This window comes from Zootoca vivipara, chromosome 9 (genome assembly GCF_965207765.1).
Source record: "Zootoca vivipara chromosome 9, rZooViv2.hap1.1, whole genome shotgun sequence".
Classification (NCBI taxonomy): Eukaryota; Metazoa; Chordata; class Lepidosauria; order Squamata; family Lacertidae; genus Zootoca; species Zootoca vivipara.
Genome location: NC_142592.1, coordinates 13,406,201 through 13,428,552, shown reverse-complemented (window position 1 = coordinate 13,428,552; position 22,352 = coordinate 13,406,201). Strand labels below are relative to the sequence as shown.

Here is a 22,352-nt window from a genome sequence, read left to right as displayed (position 1 = left end):
TAACTTCAATCCCATTGGTTTCAATGGGTCTACTAAGTGCCTAAATCTGGATTCAAACAGTCTTCCAGGTAGTTCCACAAATCCCTGTTATTTCCCCCTAGTAGATGACAATAGATCTCTTTCTGAGACAAGCAGCCCCTAGGTATGGTTCAGATGTGTGCAAAGGAGACCCAAAATGCAAGGATTGCTCTTCACACACAATGTATTTATGGCAATATATGGCTACAACGAAAGGAAACATGGCTAATTGGAAAAAAAACCAAGTTTCCATATTTAATACTAACTTCCACATTTAACTTCTTAAGAGCCTTCGCTTCCAATGGTGAAATCCACCAGGGTGTTTTCCTTTCCAACAAATCTTTATACCCAATCCATACATTAAACAATGATTTTCTAATTATATGATTTTAAACACCTCTGTGGGTCTTTATCTTGACCCCAACTGCATATAAACACCCATTCATAACTCACCACCTATAGAAATGCTCGCTTCCCATCTGCTCTCCTTTTTCCTGCATGTCATTGTAAGCCTGATTGTCAGGGCCTATCTTTCTCTCTTTAAAAAAACGACACAAACCTTTTTTGGGAGACAATCCTCTGAAAAGTGGGGTGAAATACAGTAAATAAGTAATTAACAAAGATCCAGAAACTTCAACATTGGATTTCTCAGAAATATCACGACAATGGACAGTGGTACAGTGGTACCTTGGTTTAAGTACTCAATAGGTTCCGGAAGTCCGTACTTAACCTGAAGCGTACTTAACCTGAAGCAAACTTTCCCATTGAAAGTAATGGAAAGTGGATTAATCCATTCCAGATGGGTCCGCGGAGTACTTAAACTGAAAGTACTCAAACTGAAGCGTACTTAAACAGAGGTATGACTGTACCTGCGAGTAGTGAACATTTTAATCATTTCTCGGATTTCTTAATTAGTCTAAAAATAACACGGCACAAACTTTTAATATAAGCATGGTCAAAATAATTTATTTTCAATGAACACAGCTCAGGATAATAGATTTCAGATTTTTGCTATTATTTGCAGAATGAGGAAATGTCCACAACATCATTCAAAAGGTATAGAGTGCAATACTTAAAAGTATCATAAAAACATTCATGTGGCGTGTTTTTATTGCTAAAACTGCATGAAAAGTAAATAATTTTGATTGTGGGCAAGAGGTATTCCATTCACAACAGCTGACCTGAGCACTGTTTTTTAATTTAAAACTCTACATAAGATCCTCAGAAGCCGCAGTTAAGATCTGCTAACAGCAAGACCAATTAATAATAGCCCTATTAATTCATTTGTGTGTACAGGGCTCTAAATAAAAAACAAGAAAAGTTTAGCAGTTGTTTGCAAAAATTACTGCGCCCGCCATTTGTCAATAACTCACATCAACGCATTTTTATTTTCCAACTGCTAGTCTACGTTTGCATTATAAGGCAGAAAGATCACAATCTCTCAGAGGTGCGTTGACACTCCAGTACATTCCTACTGATTTTAAAGGGATAGTGACTATAAAGAACAGTCCTTGGGACTACAGCCACAGCCATCAGGATGTATTGGAGCAACACCTCTTTTAACACACCTCTGAAGAACAGCCATGTTTTCATGCAGCTGTTTCGCTGAAGCTGAAATAAGCTAAAGTTAAAAGATAACTCAATTGGCACAAAAGGCAAAAAGCGCGAGAACAGAAGACTTTCCATGAGGTAGCAAAGTTGTTTACATAGGAAATAAATAGGTTATCTGAGACGCAAGAGTGAAAGCATACATCCTTTGAAGGCATTGTTCAAATACAAAGCGATTTATATATTATACATGTTGGCAAAAATAAACCTGTTGACCCATGTGCCCTACTGTCAATGCTGAACACCTACAGGAGGCAGAGGGGAGTCCCCCCCCCCACTATTCCAACAATTGGTGCTGTTAGCATGGAGCTTCTTTTTGTGGGATTGCATTAACTATTCCTGATCCAGTAAATCAAGCTCCACACACAGACCCAGAATAGAGTCTTGAACCATATGCTTTAGTATGGTTATGACCCTAACTGAAATCAAGCCACTATATGTAAATCATTTACACTGAAACTAGTTTTCTTCTTCGTTCCATTTTTTTAAATATACACCATCATCTTTTCCCTACGACCCAAAAATAATTTCTCTAAAAACCTGATTTAAACACAAAGGTTCACAATAAATGAACTACGCAATTAAATGAAACGTAGCTTAGAATAAGCAATGATGAGCTTAAACCTGCATTATATCCCTGCATAATAAAAAAAAAGTTACAAATATATTGCCAGGAAGTACTATTAGTTCATTTTCAGACAAAAATAATTCCAGCATCTGGATTGCTATTTTTGTCGTCACAAACACAGATTACACTTGGATGTTCACAGATCAGTGCGGAAAAAATATAACTGCACTTTGCGATGAATAAAAGATAAAACTTTGGTCTGTCTTTCAGCAGTGTGCGTGGACAGTTGTGATGGTCACAAGTTGTAAAATGAATATGGCTCAAGTGAGACTGTGAAGACATCCGACCCATCTGTTTGAGACTTAATAGCACTTCTATACACCTTGCTGCACTCTCCACTCGGGAAGATCAATATCCCTTTGTGGAAAACACAAACAAGGCAGTTAGGAAGATCATGTAACACAGAGCTCTGAAGCCCAGAGTGGAGGTTTACTGCTATAGGGAACTCTTCTCCTGGATGCTGAACTGCACTCAGCAGCTGCAGCCCCCACTTCTTCTACTTCAGGATCCTCAGTTGCCTCATTGTAGCATTCCAAGTCTTCTTCATATGGCTTTTCTAGGAGCCTCAAAACTTTCCTTACCTGGAAAAGAAGGAACACAATTATTACTGCCAAACCTCAACTGTATTTTTATTATTTTTGTCCCCAGGGGAAGCCAAAGTTTGGGGATTCCATATCAGATGAATACCTCTCAATATTTATTTTCCAACATTTAGCAATACCACTTACCTCCATAAAGTCTCCATTTTCTGCTGCTTCTATAGCATTTTGAGCAATGTAATTTCTCAATATATATTTTGGGTTATTTGAGTTCATAATTTCCACATGCTCAGCACTCCAGTTATCAGAATTGCCAAACTGCTCCATTTCTTTTTCTAGCCGAACTCTGAAAGAACACAGAAAGCTTCGCATAATGGGTGAGTTTTAAACAAACTAACAAACACACCACTTCTGTCACAATCGTGAGACTCAGGAACATACAACGAAGAATCATTTAAGAGGACAGGTCTAAAAGGCACTCTGATAAGACATCCAGAGCACAATGCTAAGTTATATTTGAGCATTGTATGCTATGCAGCCAATACAAACAAGTCATTTCAAGAAGACAATTTTAAAGATCTTATTTGGAATATATTCTGATAACAAATGCTGCAGTATGAAAGCCTTAGGTTGCTTCCATGCACTCACAGCTAAATCCTTTACAACAAACATTTACGGTACGCACATATGTATTAATAGCACTTATCAAAGTATATTTGCATTTCATAGTACATAACCATTAGTCTCACCTGTAGTTCTGAAGCCAATCTTTCCAGTGTCCTTTATTTCTACTAACCAGTTCTGATGCTGTTAACTGCTGTAGCTTAGAAAATTGCTCTATGCGTTCCAGTTCTTTATTTATGTTAGATTTTGTCCCAATTAAGGCAAAAAGTTGTGGGTTAGACTGGGCTAACATCAGCATCATTGAAAGCTGTCTAGAAAAAAGGGAAGGAGGAAAATGGAAGACTATCAGAAATTAATTACTGTGAGTTGTGTGTTAGTTATGCTTTAAAACATACAATTCCTAAATTATGAATTATAAGGTTACAGACAAAATATTTGACTTCTAAGGGGAATTTTGAAAGAAATTTGCAGACATGTTTTGTCATACATTTCAGCTGCACAACTCTGTTGAATGTCAGGGTGTATTTCTGTCTTTACAGCCTGAAATCGCTAAACATGCACAAGAGCAGCATGTTTCCACTAAGAATGAAACAGTAAAGCAGTCAACAAAGAGCACAATGTTGGAAATCAATTAAAAGCTAAGTAATAGAAAGCAATAGAAAATGTTTTTTAAAAAACATGAACCCCCCCACATATTATCCTTTAACTTTCAGCTCATGCTATTTTTGATGGCTAGTTTATATGGTTCTCACTGCAGAGCAAATTTAATAATGAGTGAGCTGCTCTCAAATACTAAGACTTATCGACAGCTTGGCTGGGTGGACTATGTATGACAAAAACCTTGTGAAAGGTATTGGGTCAATACACCCAAGTCTTTAGGCATATTGATGCTTGTAAGTAACCAAGTGGTATGTTGGTATTAGTTCTGCAAAACAGCTGGTATTAGGCAAATGGTATGCCAGAGGTGTGAGGGTGAACAAGTACCGTACACATTCCAAAATATGTTGACAGTAATGTTCTAGTTGTGGAACTTCATTTAACTTGACGATTAAAGACTAAAAGTTACACTGTGTATTGCTTTGTGTTGTATTGTCTGCTGTATTGAATTTGTATGTAGTCCTTTTACTGCATTTTTAAATTAAAAGACAACACAGATTAAAGGCTAAAATAATTGCATGTGGTGATGTGGACAGTTTAATCTCATATCTAGCTACTGTAGTGATCCAGACCTAAAGGACAATACATTCTTTCATAATGGACAATACCTTTTTATTTTTTCTGTTATGATGGGCATAATATGAACAAGCACAAGGAGGGACTTAACGTCTCAATTTTTTCCAAGCAACGTCACCCTTCTTTTTATCATATTACTTATGCATCATTTATTATTACTTATTATTTTATCATATTACTTATGCATGCTGGAGAACCATACACCTGTGACATTTGCCAGGTACTGGATGAAATTAAAGAGGACTTCAGAAAGGGTAATTTTCTTGTCAAGAAGTCTCAGTGTAAATTGGATCCTGACAGTCAAATATGGTTGAAATGCTGTTGGCAAAACAGCAAGTATCACTGGCATCACTACAACTAACTATGAGAAGGTGGAACCTACAGCATAGAGTCTCTGATTTCACTCCAACTACTCCGCAGGATGAATGGAAACAAGCTTTTAGTCATGTTAGTTTTTCTGAACTCACTTCTGCGTACTAAGATTTTAAGACAACAGCCATTAAAGGACTTTGTCAAAACAAGACTTTGCAAAAAGAACGAACAACAATAGCATCGGGTTTTGTGACACAATGGCAAACAATGCCTTGACATTCAGATCACTGTATGCAGTTAAAAGGACAGTAACATTCTTAACTGGGTAACAGGTGGAACTCAATGATGCAACACACCATTGTCCTAGTAAAAATGAACAGAATTCAGGACACAAAGCCTAATACCAGACACACCAATTTGAAATGTTGATTGTCCCTTATTTCTACTTGGCACTAACGCAACCTTAATTAATGGTGGACAGGCACCAATACAATGCAACTCAGAAGCAACAATGAAGCAGTGGCAACCTTTGGAGACTTGCTAGATGCATAAATATCAGACTGAACAACAACATGTACAGAGTGCCATTGGAGTGCTTCATGGGAAGGCTGTTTCCAGCTACCACACCCTTTGGCCTTGGAAGCCTTATAAGGAGGAGGAGGAGAGCTGCTGTAGGAGAGCAACATCATGTAAGGGGGTCTCTAGGCAGAGCAAACATCATGAGAGGGGGTTTCTAGGACTAAGGTGAAACTGTGAAGCTCCCTTTTGTTACTGGATGCTGCTGTTATGTTGTTTATATAATCTTGTGTTATATACATAGTACTGAAATGTGTTATTTTTGTATGTTATGTTTTTGTTTTGCTATATTCTGATGAAATTGTTGCCATATTATATTATTTTGCTATGTTCTTATGAAATCGTATTTGTAGTGTTTGTTTGAAATGCACCCTTGTTTCTTTGTTGGAAGCCGCTTTGATCACCATTTTGGGGGGGTAGAAAAGCAGTATACAAATATAATGAATTAAAAAATGAAAAAATCTTCACTTTTCTGAAGAGTGGTGAAAAACATCTCTCTCATTACTGGCAAAATATAAATACATTAAAAAATGCAGCTAATAAAGCAGGTTTTGTCAGATTACAACTGTGACTTAATTGTTTAGGAATTGATGGCTTCTCTATGTTGAGTCAGCCTATTTGGAAAAAAAAATTGGAGAAACTCATGGAAATGCATGAAGATGACACCACCAGAATTGCCCTCCACTATGTAAACGCGGGTGGTGCTGTGGTCTAAACCACTGAGCCTAGGGCTTGCCAATCAGAAGGTCAGCAGTTCAAATCCATGCAATGGGGTGAGCTCCCGTTGCTTGGTCCCAGCTCCTGCCAACCTAGCAGTTCGAAAGCACGCCAAAAAGTGCAAGTAGATAAATAGGTACCGCTCCGGCGGGAAGGTAAAAGGCGTTTCAGTGTGCTGCTCTGGTTTTGCCAGAAGCGGCTTAGTCATGCTGGCCACATGACCTGGAAAAACTGTCTGCGGACAAACACCGGCTCCCTCGGCCAGTAAAGTGAGATGAGCGCCGCAACCCCAGAGTCATCTGCGACTGGACTTAACTGTCAGGGGTCCTTTACCTTTACCTTTAATATAAACAGTAAATCACCATGCACTATTGGAACTCCTCATAATACCAATGTCATGATATCGTTCTTAGAAAACAGTGAAATACCTTGCCTGTATATGAATTAAAGGTAAAGGTACCCCTGACCCTTAGGTCCGGTCGCAGACGACTCTGGGGTTGTGGCGCTCATCTTGCTTTACTGGCCGATACCCAACAAATACAATCAATTTCCAGCATTTAATTGCCTGCAGTCTGATTCTCAAAAGCATTCTTTCATCCTGTTGTTTTTTTTAGACTGAAGTACACTATGGCATAGAACTCAACATACCCAAAACATATTAAAAGCAAGCCTGTCACTTAACTAAGAAATGTATCGTATCCAGAAGTTGAAATACAAATCTCCAGTTTTCCAGATTAGAACTACCACATTAATCTGGAACCAGAAACTTGTAGAAAACAAAAAAATATAAATCTGTTACTGTCCACATGCAACCTGTCAAATATATAACCTGTCAGTCTATTATTTCCTCTAATCCTAAAACACACAGGAACTTAGCACAATATCACAGCTCAGTATACCTGGGGTCCATTTGAGGCTTGTATGCAACTTTCAGTTCTTCTAAGGATGCACACTGCTTTGTAATCTTATCTAAGAACTCTTCCAGTTTTAAAGGATCAGAATCTGCTGGGAAATTACTCAGCAAGCGGAAAGTATTTGTAAAATCTGCACCTATGAAACAGATTTAATGGGAACTTTAGTCAGCTGTTTATATAATTCAGTTCAAACTATTTTTTTATCATGTACTGGCATTATGTCATTAATTTCAGAGTATTAATGTATATGATTTGAATTATTTTATGCAGAACATCAAATGAATTATACTTTGTTAATTTAAATATTAATATACAATGCACACTAACCTGTGACCCGCATAGTTTCCAATAAATCAGAAACCAATTTATTATCATCATCCAACTGGAGCTGAATTAATCCTAGCTTTTTTCTCATTGTTTGCAAATAATGCCTCTCAAATTCTGCTTCATATTCTTCTTCCAGGATGGACATACTGATTTCCAATGGAAGTTCTGGGACTAAGGCTTCAGCAAGCTTGCCTAGGTTCCACTTACAAATTTCTGGTTGCTTATTATAAGCATAGCGCCCTGCGTTATCAGATCCATTGCAAATATGTTCAGGATCGTATCTGCAAAACAGTAGTATTTGGTTTAATATTTAGTTCATATGAATGAATAGTAATATTGCAGTAACTAGATAGTGTACAAATACAATGCAGACTGTTTCCTCCTCCCCTTGTAGTCTCCCACAGCATTTCCCAAAGGGTTCCCCCTCAGCCAGCTAGAGCAGTTCTTTTTTTGGGGGGAGGGGGTTGAGGGAAGCCTCAGGGGGACAGGAAATTGCTGAAAAGTGCCTCAATCCCCATTTTGCTGGTGGGAGGCTTTGCTAGATCAAACAGCCTTCTGTCAGTGCACACCAATTGGATACAACTCTACATCTTTAAGAATTATTGTGTATCACCATGTCAAACAAATACTTTGCTTCCTTCTTCCCTAGTTTAATCTTACTCAAGTTACTTAGTAAATTGCTGAACAGGGATAAACTACAAGGTAACCAATATAAACCTTCAACGCCTATAGATCTAACAAGATTGATCACACTGCTGCTGCAATATACAGCAAAATTATCCTGGATTAATTCCATTAACACTAACAAATATGACTGAGTACAAGGGTTTTGCCAGTTCATCTGAAAACATATTACCATACATTTAAATTTCTTCCACAGTTCACTAGAAATATTTTTTTCAAAAATGAAAGCAATAAAAATAGATCCTGGTGCCATTTGATCCAGTCAATAAAACAAATCTGTTTTGAAGTTACTGAGATACACTGACCTGTCCATAAATCCAAAGGGTCCATAGTCAATTGTAAGTCCAACTATACTCATATTATCCGTATTGAGCACACCATGACAAAATCCAACACACTGCCATTCGGCAACCATCCTTGCTGTCCGCCTTGTTACCTTAAATATACAACCCGATTTTCAGTCTCTTTTCATCTATGAACTTTATGCTTGCATACACACTGCATATAAAATAGAGTAATATTTTTAAAAAATAGGCAGTTGCAAATGTGTGTTGAACATTTTCCATCCATGTATGCCATTCTCCACATATCCTTAAGGCTTAAGAGTTCCTATGGAGAATAAAAGACTAATATTTGCTAACCCTGTGTGAATGAAAATTGTCTTGTCTATGTTAACAGGATGTCAATGAGTATCAAAGGGTGAAAAATCAGCTCACTTCAGACCATGTAATTTGGAAAAGAATAGCATTCCAAGGAGTGGAATGCAAACATATTTTTTATAAAAAATAATAAGAATTATTACCTCCCGAAAGAAAGCAGCATTCCTCTGGACATTATTGTCTGAGTGTGCTTGTAGAATCTCTGGGTAGAAAGTGCTGATTACATAATCAAGCATTTGTATTCGAATATCATTTCTGTCAACACTGGGGCCTTTACGTCCTGTATATTCATCAGTAGCTTTAAAAATTTCAAATGATCCAAACCTAAATAAAAGGATTGTCAATTATTGAGCTACATCACCAGGAAATAAATATATTTCATTGAGGGTCCCCCCCCCATGTATAGTTTATTTATATATATTTTAAATAACAAAAAGTAAATAAATTGCCATTTAGCTCCATGTACTGCAGCAACAGGAAATGCTATGGTATAGTTTTACCAGAGAAACAGAATATTTAACTGGTAAGCCCCAATTCTGAAAGATGTGCTTTATAAGTATTTTGAAACCTTGAAAGCTTTCTTGGTTATTAGAGACAGGTGACTGAATTGTGTTTCAAGGATGGACTTGCCATTGCAGGGGGCTGGACTAGACTTTGGATCCCTTCCAATTTATTTCTACAATTCTATAAGATATGGAGCTCACCTCTGCCCCAAACAAGCATTTGGAGAACTACTTCTTAATTTTTTTTACATAATATTAGGGCTGCAATTGCAACTCAGTATTGGGTGCCAATCACTTGTCAAAGGCCAATATTTTAGTCTTCAGCGCCAAATGTTAGCAATAAATATTTACAATTTTAGTAGGCAAAAGTCACAGGTACCTGAAATGTCTACCATATATTAGACTAGAACACATTAGACTAGAACCCATCCAAACTGTATATAATACCTGTTTTAATATAAAACCCAAAGCAGGATATTTACCTAATAAATGTGGGTGCTATTCTCAGGACAATTGTGCACCTTTCTTTTTTTGGATTTCCATCATAAAAAATGTCCCGAATAACTTCTGAATCAGATGTTACACATGTTCCAGCTCTGGTTGTAGGTATTCCTAGGTGAAACATTGCTTCGCTGCACAGGAATTCTCTTATGCTTGATCGCAGAACTTTACGACCATCTGCTTGTCTGAAATTAAATTAATAAGATACTAGAATAAGTTTTAAAAAATAATAATCTCCAAAATATTTTAAAAGCATAATTTACAGAGAAGGGTCAAATTCATTCAGTATCAATTAGGTCTTTAAACAGCATTTTATTTCAGAAGAAAGAAGTATACTTGCTCTGTAGTAAAAAATGAAGCAGGGAGTAAACTACTTCTGCTCACTTTATTGCTCAATTCTAGACATGTCTACTCAAAAGTCCCAATGACTTATGGTACTCTCAGTGAAGTGTGTATAAGATTATAGCCTGAACGCAGGGTTTCCCAAACCTGATCTCCAGCTGTTTTTGGACTACAACTCCCATCATCCCTAATGAGTGATCAGGGATGAAGGGAATTATAGTCCCGAAACAGCTGGAGATCCAAGTTTAGGAAATCCTGCCTTAGTGTGTCTGCACGTACCAAATCATGTTATCATCTCAAGACTGTACAGATGTTTTATGAGAGCTCAAGCAAGCCCTCAGGGGATCACACCTAAAGCCCAAATCACATACTGTATAGCCAAAACACATTGGGTGCAATGGCTAGAGAGATTGCCAGTCTTTCCAAAACCCTGTCCCGCTTTTTTAAACAATTTTTTTTGCAAAGCACATAAAGCTCAATGTGGACAAGCTAAATGTGTGTATGTTGCAGACTAACTGAAGTTTATTTAGGGGAAACTTTTCACATGTTCTTCTGCAGGCTGCTAAATGATGCAACATCAAGTAATATACATGAACCAGCCTTTAGCAACTGGAGCGGGGGCATGAATTCTGCTCATACTTTGTTATTCATGGTATGCTATGCATCCTTGACAATAGCTAAATAACAGCTCAGTTAGTAGAACATGAGAATCTTAATCTCAAGGTCATGTTGTGCAAATGATTCCTGCATTGCAGTGGGGTGGACCAGATGATCCTAGGGGTCTCTTCCAACTCCTACAATTCTGTGATTTTAATAAAGACAAGATATGGATCTGAACCTTTATTCAAGTTGCCAAGGAAGGGAAAAAACAAAAGGCGGCATGAGCCAGTGACATGAGCATAGACAGGATTTACATTAGGAGGGGCAGGTAGCCAGCATTTTTGTTAGGTGGGGCAGGGCACCCCCTGCCATCATCCTGTCTGGCTGTGTCTAGCAGATCTGGAATTAAACTTCTCAACAAGTTTGTTTTAAATTACTTTCTTTTGACCCCAAGTGCTCAGAAAAGCCTGTCAAAAACCTGTAATCTCTCACTTCTAGGAGTAGCCTGGACAATTCCAAACTAGAATATTTTTATTTATTTACTTAATTTAGTGGGGGGTGACTGTCCTACCCCCCCCACCTGCCCACACCCATGGACATTAACAGGCCCGACCCAATAACAAGCCAGACTAAACCAAACTTTTTTTTTAATCACACTGCCCAACACAAAGGCCTGCAGACTGTATGGTGCGCAATGGCCTTCGGATTTAGGTCTGATAAGGCCCTAAGCTACTGAAGGTAATGGGGCCCTTTATATGTCCAGCTGTCCTTTGTCAACAACAAACCGTTTTTTGTGTTGAATATATGCTATAACCTAACAGGTATCTAAAGCCATTTGCACATACCAAAATATGTATTTTATCAAAGTAATCGTTGAACTGAAATACAATTATGAATAAGTATATTAATAGTGAAATACATTTTAAATTTGTTGGCGACCCCCAACAGAGTGGGGCCCTAAACTATAGCTTGTTTAGCTTATACGTAAATCCGGCCCTTCCTGGAGTAAGCGAAGGGAGCCGGTCTCTGCCACGCCCCTCTCCCGAAAACAACGCGTGTAGGGTGGTCGGTGGGCGTGCGCCTTCGCGATTTACCGGGAGAAAGGGGTGAGACCGGCGCCCTTGAGCTGGATCTCCCAGCGCTCGCCGCGCGGGTTCAGCACCTCGCCCAGGTAGACGGCCGCGCCGTCGCCGAGCTGACCGGCGAAGCTGCCGAACTGGTGGCCGCAGTAGCAGTGGGCGGCGGGTTCCGCGCCGGGCGGCAGCCGGTTCCCGCTGAAGTAGAGCGCCGCCTCGGCTTCTTCGTCGGCCGCGCGGGGCTCCCTCAAGCCCAACAGCTCCAGCGCCGGCGCGGACGAGGCCACCAGGCGAGGGCCGCGCACCGGGGTAGGCCGCACCCGCGAGAAGCAGGCGCCCGGCACGGGCCGGGGCACGTTCTCCTCGCTCGGGTCTAGAGGCAGGGCCCGCAGCGCCCGGTTGTCGAAACGAAGCGCTCCGAGCCACAGACCAGCCTCGACGGCCGGACCTGGGGGAGAAGCAGCAGCAGCAGCCGCGGCCTCCATGCTGCCGAAAGGGCGAGAAACAGGCACCGGCAACAAACGACTGAGGCGCCGGCTGTTACTACGCAGCAGCGCCGTTGCCATTCGCTTTTCTCCGGCCTTCTCGGCCACCGTCCGCCAGGGAGGGCGCTGCCGAGCAGCTCTCGTAACGTCGGTCCCTCCCATAACCTTCTTCCGAGTCCCGCCCACCCTTTCTCTGGCCTATCCCAGCTCGCCCCTGGGCACGAGCCTCCTGATTTGCACCCAATCAGGGAGGGGGCTCCAAGGACCTGGCCAATGGGACGAGGGAGAGAGATATTAACCGCCTTTCGCTTCCGCTTGGGAGTGACGCCATAGCGCAGGCGCAGCTGCCTCAGCACCGTGGGAACCGTTATTTGAACAGAAGTATTTCTAAGGGGGGAGGGGGAGAGGGGAAATCACACTGCTAATATCGATCCATAATATCGTTTGGTTTATGATAGTTCTGCCAGTTCCTGTATATTTTGATTTCATAGAATTGGGAGGGACCCCCAGGGTCATCTAGTCCAACCCCCTGCAATGCAGAAATCTCAGCTGAAGCATTTATTTATTTAAATTTCTATTCCACTTTATATTTTTAAGAAAAATCTCAAAGCGGTTTACAGAATATTAAATCAAGAAAGCATAAATAAAACAATCTGAAGAAAGTCCAATATAGAGTATACAGTCAAAGCAACATAACAGAAAACGAAAACATTATCTTAAAAGATTTCAAAATACCGGTCAAACGTTACAAAGGAGGTCAACTACAGACATCCATGACAGATGGCCGTCCAACTTCTGCTTAAAAACCTCAGAGGAAGGAGAGTCCGCAACCTCCCATTCCACTGTTGCAGAGTTCTTGCTGTCATAAAGTTTAGTCTGAATCTTCTTTCTTGTAACTTGAAGCCATTGGTTGGAGTCCTACCCTCCAGAGCAGGAGAAAACAAGCTTGTCCCCCTCTTCCATGGGACAGTCCTTGAGATACTTGACAATGGCTATCATATCTCCTCCTTCCCAGGCTAAACATACCCAGCTCCTTCAACTGTTCTTCATAAGGCTTGGTTTCCAGACCCTTGATCACCTTTGTTGCCCTCTGCACACATTCCAGCAGCTTAAATTTGGGAGAGCAGTTTATGATTTTCAGCCTCACCACCCCTCACCCCCCAATAAAAACATGGCACAAAATACACCTCTTTCAGTAGCATTGCCTTTTCATGCCTTTTGTTTTAATGCTTAAAAACCCAACATAGCTAATGCTGCAGTTGGGCTCCCACTTACTTGGTAGTAAACCCCTTTAAATTGAATGGGATTTACTTCTCTTTCACAGGAGACAGGACCCGAATTAAAATAGCAAATCTTAACTAGATTTGGTGATACTTTGGTAGATAAGAGGACACCAGCCTGGTCCAGCTACAGCAAGACCCTCCATTTTTACAGAACCAGAATTTGGGTTGTGCAGCTGTCATGTTATGAATTATGGAGGGAATGTCCACAGAAGCCCATGTTTACTCAAGAGAACCTCACCCCCATTTCAACACAAGGACAGACTTCAAATATGCATTGTGTTTGTTTACAGTACTGTAGTTGCCTGAAATCAGTGTAAGTCTTGCCTCCCAAGTGTTATGATTAGGAGGGACTTGCTGTGATCATGACTAAAATGACGCAGTGCTTTTTTCAATGGAATCCATTTTGATCTGCGAGTCATGCAGGGCTAGGTAGGCTATAGATGAACCTAAACCCAACATGTATAAAGGAAGATGGGCAGCTGTGCCAATAACTGGATGCATCTAAACAAAACCAGTTCCCACATTTACTTGGAAACAATGTTGACAAACCTGTAAAACTTCAGGTTTCAATGCAGAAGAACATTTTCAATATTTTGTCTGGGGTGCCATACTAGTTAAGGCATCCCCTAAGAAAGTGAAGGGTTTGTTTTCCTCTAGTCTGATAACATTAACCTAGGAGTTGGTTAACCATTACCTACAAAGGCTCTCACTGGTGTCCCTGGGCAGGTGTCTCAGACTCCAAATTTTCATTTTTAAAAAGCATCTTCCTAGCCTTCCTAGAATTATGGTGCAAAGTGCAAGATCCTTCTGTGCAATTTCTGTGAAATGAGTATGATGTGGCCATTTCGTACATGATGAATGCTCCCTTTTGCTATTGGACGGCAACAGCATCTCAGTGTCTGTAAAATCAAAATTGTGATCAGCAGCAGCAGCACATCACTGACTTCTCATGGTAAAGCATAAGGTTGATGCAGGCAGGTGCCTCTCTAACTTTGTGTTATACCATGCCCCACAGCGCAGCTATTTTGTGATGGGCATGCTCAGCACGCTCAAAATTCAAAATGTGCCCACGAGCCCAAAAAACTTGGCAACCCCTGAATTACACTGAAATTGTTTGAAATAGGCTTCCGGTCCGTCGCGCCGGTGGAATAGGACGCAGGGACTTCGCGCTCCGAAGTCCCTGGCATCGCGGAGGAGGGGGGGAAGTCCGCAGGGCGAGCGGACTCCCCGCAAAAACACCAGGAAGAGTGTCCTGGTGGCATAGCTGCCCAGCTGCAGCTCCAGACATGATTCCTCCGCTGCCCGAGAGCTCAGTAGAGCGATCGAGAGCGAGCGGAGTGGAGTTGCGGGAGCCATTTTGGGAATCATCTTCACCTCCTTGAAGCGAAGCTTTGAGTCCTTAGCCGGCAAGCGGCGGATTCTTCTAAGAAAAATAAAGATTTCCATAAAGTAAGTGAAATCTCCATTCGGGACTTTGAAATAAAAATTTGGAAAATAGGGAGAGATTCCAAAAAACGGAAGTCGATCTCTTCCTAATGGCAGATTAAGAGGCGCATTAAATATTCCAAAGCCGAAAGGAAATTTATTTGTTTCTGCAACCCAAGAGAAAGAAAGACTTTCTAATCTTTCCCAAGCCCCGGAGCCGGGACCCCTTGAGGAACAGCACGATTATTAAGGGGGAAAGTGCTTTGACAGCTGTCAAAGCTGTCAAAAGATAAGGAAAATTTATAAAGAGTTTTTGAAAGTATAATTTGTTACATGATTATGCTAAAGTTAAAGCATTTGGACTTATGATATGGTTTATATGTGGAGAAGTTAAAGACAATGGAAAGGATCAGCCAAGATGGAGGAGAGCGTGTGGTGAATGGAAATTTCCAGTGTACTTTGTCTTCTAATCTCCTGTCTGCTTGTGGTTAAGAGAAGGTATGAAAACAATTTATTCACCAGACTTCCAGGAGGCGGTGCTGAACTATTTGGGAATATTGAAAGATATTCACAAGAGTCTGCTATACTCCAGTCCAACATGTACAGAGACGTTGGTTCAAAATCAGGACACAGAGGACAATTCTGATTGCCAATTTAAGATTAAGGAGCAAGAAATTGACATTGCTAAAACTGAGTTGGATTACAAAAAACAGGTTCTGGAGGATGCACAACAAGGACATGAAAATAAAGAAGATGAAACCAAGGAGCAACAAAATGAAACGAAGATTCAAGAAAATAAGGAGCCTGGAGGGACTGAAATCTGGAGATGTGTAACGGAGGGAGAGGAAAGGCAGAAGGAGGGGGAGACAGAGGCCTGGATTTGGAAATGGGAAAGATGTGGTGTGGGGTGAGAATTTTTGTTAAGAGATATTTAGGTTGTCTGAACAACGGTTTCTGAAATCTTGGCTTGTCAAAGGAAATGCTGATCCGATTGGGGGAAAGGTACCGGGGAGGGGGGAAGGAGAGTGAGTAAAAGTAAATTGTTAAGATTTAGATTAGAGAAAGGATTATATATAAAAATTGAGTTTTCTGGAGGGAGAAAGAAGAATGGCTGGGGAAAGAAATTTTAGATTTGTATTAAATGTTTATGATTTGATAGGTGTCTGGGCAGAGAGCCACCTTTCACCCTTTCTTTGCTCGGAAGCACTTGGTGGCAGGAGGTGCTCTGAGGGGGGGAGGGGGGGAGGGAAACCCAGACACAAAAATGGATCTCCTTTGGAATGCCGCACCCCCCGGGTTTCTCTCGTGGCAGGAGAGGGCCCGTGGGGAGGTGGCATGAAGGAGGAGGAGGTTAAAGTGATTATTTTAAGGAAAAGATTTGGAATTAAGATTAGAAAATCCATCATAAATAAATGAGGAAATTAAGAAAACCAGGAAGAAGAGATTCGAGGAAGCCACATATACAACGTGATGAAAAAAAGAATTGGGAAATTCTGAAATATTTGTTTGTTTGTATGTTGTTTTGTTTTGTTTGGCTTATAGTAAAATTAATAAAAATTATTTGAAAAAAAATGAAAGTGTTTGAAATAGGCTTATAGAATATGCTGTATCACCACAGTAAAAAACAAGGGACTTGATTATTCACTTTTTATTACAAGTTGGTTTTGCATTTTTCAGGAAGTAAAAAAATTCTATGAATCATCTTTACTCAGCATCCATGGGGCATATTTAAACCAAGAGGCATTCAATATCTATCAAATACTGGTAGCCCCATTCAATTGCATTGTGCAAAGGTCTTTGGGACATTAAATAGCATATTCTCCTATCATATACTCTTGAAAGAACACACACACTGAATTGGTAAATATGAAATGCTAGCTGACAGGTAGACCTTTTATTCTATTTCTCTCTTTTTGGCATATGGAAATACATAGAATACAGCATGCCTCAAGTCCATCATTTAACATTAGTCCATTCAAGCTTAAGGCTGACTCTTGCCATTCATCTTGTTTTTGTAACTTTTGCGGAAATTTACCTGAGTATGAATACTTTAAAGTAAACATAATACAGTTAACCTACAAGATGGGGCTGGAGGAACACAATAAAGAGATCCAACATATTTGGTAAGATGTAAAAGGTAATTTAATAGCTCCTTCATCTGATTATCTAATGTATTCCCAAAATGTATGATAATTAACAAAAAATAATAATCATTGGAAACATTTTAAAAGGCAAAGGAGAAACCATCAAAATAAAAATAATCATTCCAATTGTTGAAAAGTTGCTTATAACATGGTACTTTCCAGCTCACTCGTTTTTTTTCCAAACAGTTGTCAGGAAAGCAGTAGAAGTGGCAAAAACCAATGACACAAACCTTTCTCTCTTGCATCTTGTGTTGAGCTGTACCTGTAAAAATCAACCTGTGCACCTTCCTCCCATCATTTAACAAATTTCCATTTTCTTGCGTATAAGCTATTCAAGAGGTTTGCCTATGAAGGGTCTGAGGAAGAGTATCCCCCCCCCCAAAAAAAATCTCTTACAGCTACTTTGGTTCTCAAACTCAAACCAATTAATTGTATCAATATACTTAACTCTTGCGGTTCCAGAGCAAATTGTCTCAAGTGCTATTAACAGGCAAGCACTACCATTTTTATTTTTTTTGCAAGATATAATTGCAATACATGATGCAAAAACAAAAAAACAAAAACAAAAAAGCAGCATCAAATTTCATTTAGTGATATTTGTTTTCATTGATGTTGGGGAGAACAATCTGTTAGGCCCTGCAAATCTATCACTTGAATTTAGTGAAATAAAACTTTGGAATCCATCATAAGTCCCATCAAGAGATGTAGAATTCCCCACCAGCATCATATCATCAGCAAAAATAACAAAAAAGAAGAAGACTATAGCCTCCTTTTGGTAAGAAACAAGAACTAAACCCAAGCACAATCATTACCCAGCTAATTGTGCATATTTCCTGTTTCTCTCCTCCTCCCCGCAACTGGACCTAAGTGCACTTATCTGTGCTGAATTACCGGTATGTCCAGTGAATGGAAACTTGCAAAAGAGCATTTTGAAAGACAGGCTGTAATGGTATTAATTTGGAAACATTTGCTTTCCTAAATATGCAGTCAGGTTGTGGGCTATGCCAGCGTTTAGTTTCTGCTCCTCAAATGCCACCTTCTCTAAAGAAGAGGGAGCAGGGAAGACTAATGTCAGAAATTGTCTTTACTCCAGCCAATGGACAATTGCATAAAAGGCTAAAGGCTTTCCACAGGATAGATTAACAACCGTTATTTTTACAATTAATATTCTGTTGAGATGGCAACAAGCAATATGCACTCCAAGGCAATCTTAAGGGCATATATATGTCTACAAAACGTACATGACAAAATGTTTCTTTAAAAAAATGTGTATGTTAAAAAAGCAGAATTGTTGAAAAGGACCCATAAAAGCTACACAAACAAAACCTAGGCAGTTTCAAAAAAAATACTAATTGAAATCTGTTAAAACAACATTCCACTGATTTTTCTTTTAAATCAGCATTTTATTACATTCCACTGGAATTGTGATAAATAGCTTACATGGCATCCGATGAAGGGTAAATACTACATACACAACAGTTCCATATTGGTTTTCCCTCAAAAGGAGAAGTGAAACGTCATTAGTAGGAGGGATAAGAGTCTCAATAATTTTGCAGTACCGAAATTTATCCTGACAAGGATTTGGTTTACTATTATCAGTGACAGTAATCTAACCTAGGAGGAACTGTGTGCCCTGTAAACATAGGAAGTTACCCAACAACAACGTAAGGAGAGAAAAGCAGACATATTGCAATGTTTCATTTGAGACAGAGAAAACCAAGGGAAAGCTCCAAAACGACAAAGTATGACCTTGCTTGTCCTTCCCCAACTTTCCCCAGATGATTCTGAATTTAAAGACATCTGGAGGGCGTCAGGTTGGGCTAACAAAACATAAAGACTCTTGAATGGAACTTGTGAGCTTTCCATTAAAAGGGTTGGGGTTTTAAAGTGATCCGTTTTGGCGGGATACAATGCTGAAGGCAACTTTTTCTTTTAAAAAAAGTAAGGCTTGTAAAAGATATGTAGAGGTTTCATCGATAGCAGCCAGCATGTTTCTGATATTTCAAAAGCTTTTAGCAGTTTGTCTTCTTTAAAAAAAAAAGCCACTAAGTATAAAAGTTTCCCAGTAAGAAGAGGTCCTTCTAAGTCATCTTATAGGTGCTTGGCACCAGGAAGGATAGCTTGGTATTACCTGTACCAAACACACACATACTTAATGGGCCACTGTGCTTTCTAATAGGAACACAACTAGCCTATGGTTTGTTCTATTCCTCTTTTGGGGGGGGGGGGACAGATCATGGGACACAATGAACCAGCAAGTTCTCCTGTGCCAGCTTCAATTAAATGAACAGCTGCATCTTTGTACGGGCTCATTCGTTTCAAAGGGGAAGTTTCCGGTGAATTGTGTCCAAGGATATTAGATTCTATGTTGTTGATCCATTATATCACCATCTTTATAAATGCACTATATACACATAATAGTATATTATATATGTGTACATACTTTAGGTACCCTATACTGCATGTAATTTTATGCTGCCCGTTTCACCAGGTTTGTGGGCGAATGCTTAGGTGGTTATGCTGCAGCTCAGCATCAAATGAGACCTCTGGACAGAATTTGGTTAAATTTGACAAGTCACTCCTTTCCAACCTACTTTTACGTATGTTAGATCTTGCCCCAGCTACTTGGAGAATCTTCCAATTCAGTGCCGAAGCTTGACATCTGCCAGTTTCTGAAGATAGTTCTGTGCAATGGGCATGGAGAGAATAAACCGAACTGTCCTTTGTCCCATCCTATAGCAGCCGTAGCCCACTAGTCCAAATACTGTGGCCTTTATAGCAAACTTGAGGATTTTACTTGAGGTTGATGGAGGCGGCACACTGAAAAAAGGAGAAGGGGGGAGGAGAGACTTACCATCCACCTATGTTCAAATAATTAATACTAAACACTACTTGCCTCAAATACTAAAATGTCTGCCATTACCTTTATTACTTGGGTGGGAAAGCATCATGCAGCAATACGTGTGTGTTGTTTAATTGTGCCAATGAGGTTACACACACACACACACACACACACAAAACCACCACCACGGGCCATTTTGCCCCATTCTTATCCTTTGGGTAACAGCATACACGATCCAGTTCAAACATTATCAATTGCTTTAAATGAAAATAATCTTTCATGGATCAGGCCATGGGCTAATAGTCCACATCAGCAGTACTTGTTATATACATCTTACGATTTATTTATACTATTATGGATTTGATTTTTGAAATTCTTTTCATTTTACAATGAGGCTTGCAATATATAAAAACCACAGATGGATTTTTCTTGCACCACTACCTTCATCTAAATGAGCATTTTTTGGCTACATTCACATGCCATGTCAAAATTGTATTTAGCATGATGAGAATGAGCCGCAGATAACTTCAGGCTCTGCATTCCCCCCATCATTCTTAGGTGTGGCAGCTAATGCAGGCGGGGGGTTCGAAAGCTTTCAGTTCCGCTTTCCATTAACTACAGTTTAGCTTTCCATTCAAACTCTTAATTCCCAACTTTTTCATAGGAGCAAGAGCAAGAGTGTGCTATTGCACTTACATTCAGATTGTGAGCTTCCTAGAGGCACTTGGTTGGCCACAGTGGAAGACAGGATCCTGGGCCAGGCAAGTGTTTTGGCTGACCTTATTATGGTCTGATAATATAATCCCATGACTTGAAGTTGGTTTGTTTCAAGCAGAGCATGGCTAATGTTAAGCTACAGTTTAGTGGTTCCGATAATATGACAAGCTGCAATTTAGGGGAAAACGGAAGTGGAAGCCTTTATTCGATGCCAAAACGGCCTCGTTCACATGTAACTCCAAGCCAAATGATTAAGTATGAGTGGGCAAGCAGGAGTAAAAACTTATCTGCTCTGCTCCTGCTGTGCTACTGGTGGCTAAGCCGTGGTTTGGCTTATGGTTACATACGAACTGAGTCTTGTTGTTCGTCTCCCCCAAATGAACCACAAGTGACAAGTCAAAAGGTAATCTTGGTTACAGCTTGCGGTTTGTTTGGGTTGCTCTCATCGCTCTCAATGGTGACTCAGCATGATGTCTGAATGTCACCATTATATCTACTTGCAGTAGTTTCCAGGTTTATAATTTTGTAATAGGAACATTAATTTTTATGATGCACTTTTAATTATTTTCATTGAAATATTAACCCCAGAGACCCTTTTTTATATATAAAAAATTGTGTGCTCCATTTTCCTGCTTTACTTATACAGAGCATCAAATCTCAACCTTTAATATACTTCAGATCACAGGAAACAATCTGTATCTCAGGTCTCGGTACTGCCCAGATAAAACAGAAACCCAAAATGCATAGTTACTTAATCTTTGTTTTCAGTCATTTGTTCTATATGGAAAACTGTACAACAAGCTTTCTCCCAAATATAGTGGTACCTCGGTTTAAGTACACAATTGGTTCCTGAAGTCTGTACTTAACCTGAAGCGAACTTTCCCATTGAAAGTAATGGAAAGTGGATTAATCCGTTCCAGACGGTCCGTGGAGTACTTAAACTGAAGCGTACTTAACCTGAAGCGAACTTTCCCGTTGAAAGTAATGGAAAGTGGATTAATCCGTTCCAGAGGGGTCCGCGGAGTACTCAAACTGAAGCATACTTAGCCCGAAGTATGAGTGTAATTGGTTCTGGAAGTCCGTGCTTAACCTGAATTGTAGTTAACCTGAAGCGAACTTTCCCATTGAAAGTAATGGAAAGTGGATTAATCCGTTCCAGATGGGTCCACAGAGCACTCAAACTGAAGCGTACTTAAACCGAAGTATGAGTGTACTCCTATTTCTCAGAAGATACATCCTGCCTAACCAAGGACATTTTAGCATTGCCTGATTCTCTGGGAGTTCATCCTGTTTCACCTTTAGTTTCATTAGCAGTCTGCCACTATACCTATTCACTGCCTTTTTTTACTTCCTGCCCCCAGGCTAACTGCAGAAACATAACATATAAGGAAAATGACCAAACCTACCAGAGAGAGAATTACCTCATTATTTCCTGGATGTTCAAGTCTGTATTCCAGTTCTTTTCGATCCCAGGCACATGACCCATTCCAACCACCCCAACTACGATGGAAGGGACACATCTTCTAGGTTCAGCTGAGACAGCGGAAGAAACATAAACAAAAAGTTCAGGTTCAATGTGTTTATTATATTTATTA

At 39.9% G+C, this 22,352-nt stretch overlaps 2 protein-coding genes across 3 annotated transcripts in view; both read right to left on the bottom strand.

Moving 5' to 3' along the window:
- Window positions 1–956: 956 nt before the first annotated feature.
- On the bottom strand, window positions 957–12,462 carry SELENOO (selenoprotein O). Its single transcript, XM_035126632.3, has 9 exons — window positions 11,880–12,462; window positions 9,825–10,028; window positions 8,983–9,163; window positions 8,486–8,616; window positions 7,497–7,777; window positions 7,155–7,305; window positions 3,543–3,728; window positions 2,983–3,139; window positions 957–2,835 (listed from the first exon to the last, which is right to left on the bottom strand). Exons 1-9 carry the CDS (start codon window positions 12,425–12,427, stop codon window positions 2,638–2,640), a joined length of 2,037 nt encoding a protein of 678 aa, XP_034982523.3. The 5' UTR covers window positions 12,428–12,462; the 3' UTR covers window positions 957–2,637.
- Window positions 12,463–16,933: 4,471 nt separating this feature from the next.
- The window catches only part of TRABD (TraB domain containing), a 31,793-nt gene continuing 26,374 nt past the window's right edge, over window positions 16,934–22,352 (bottom strand). Inside the window, exons 9-10 of one of the 2 annotated variants that reach the window (XM_035127615.3) lie at window positions 22,179–22,290; window positions 16,934–20,018 (exon numbers count right to left, since the gene is read on the bottom strand). In XM_035127615.3, coding sequence (XP_034983506.1) covers window positions 19,841–20,018; window positions 22,179–22,290 — 290 coding nt within the window. In that variant the 3' untranslated portion in view covers window positions 16,934–19,840. Of the gene's footprint in view, window positions 20,019–22,163; window positions 22,291–22,352 lie in introns of both variants that reach the window. The other variant, XM_035127616.3, reaches the window with a different exon arrangement.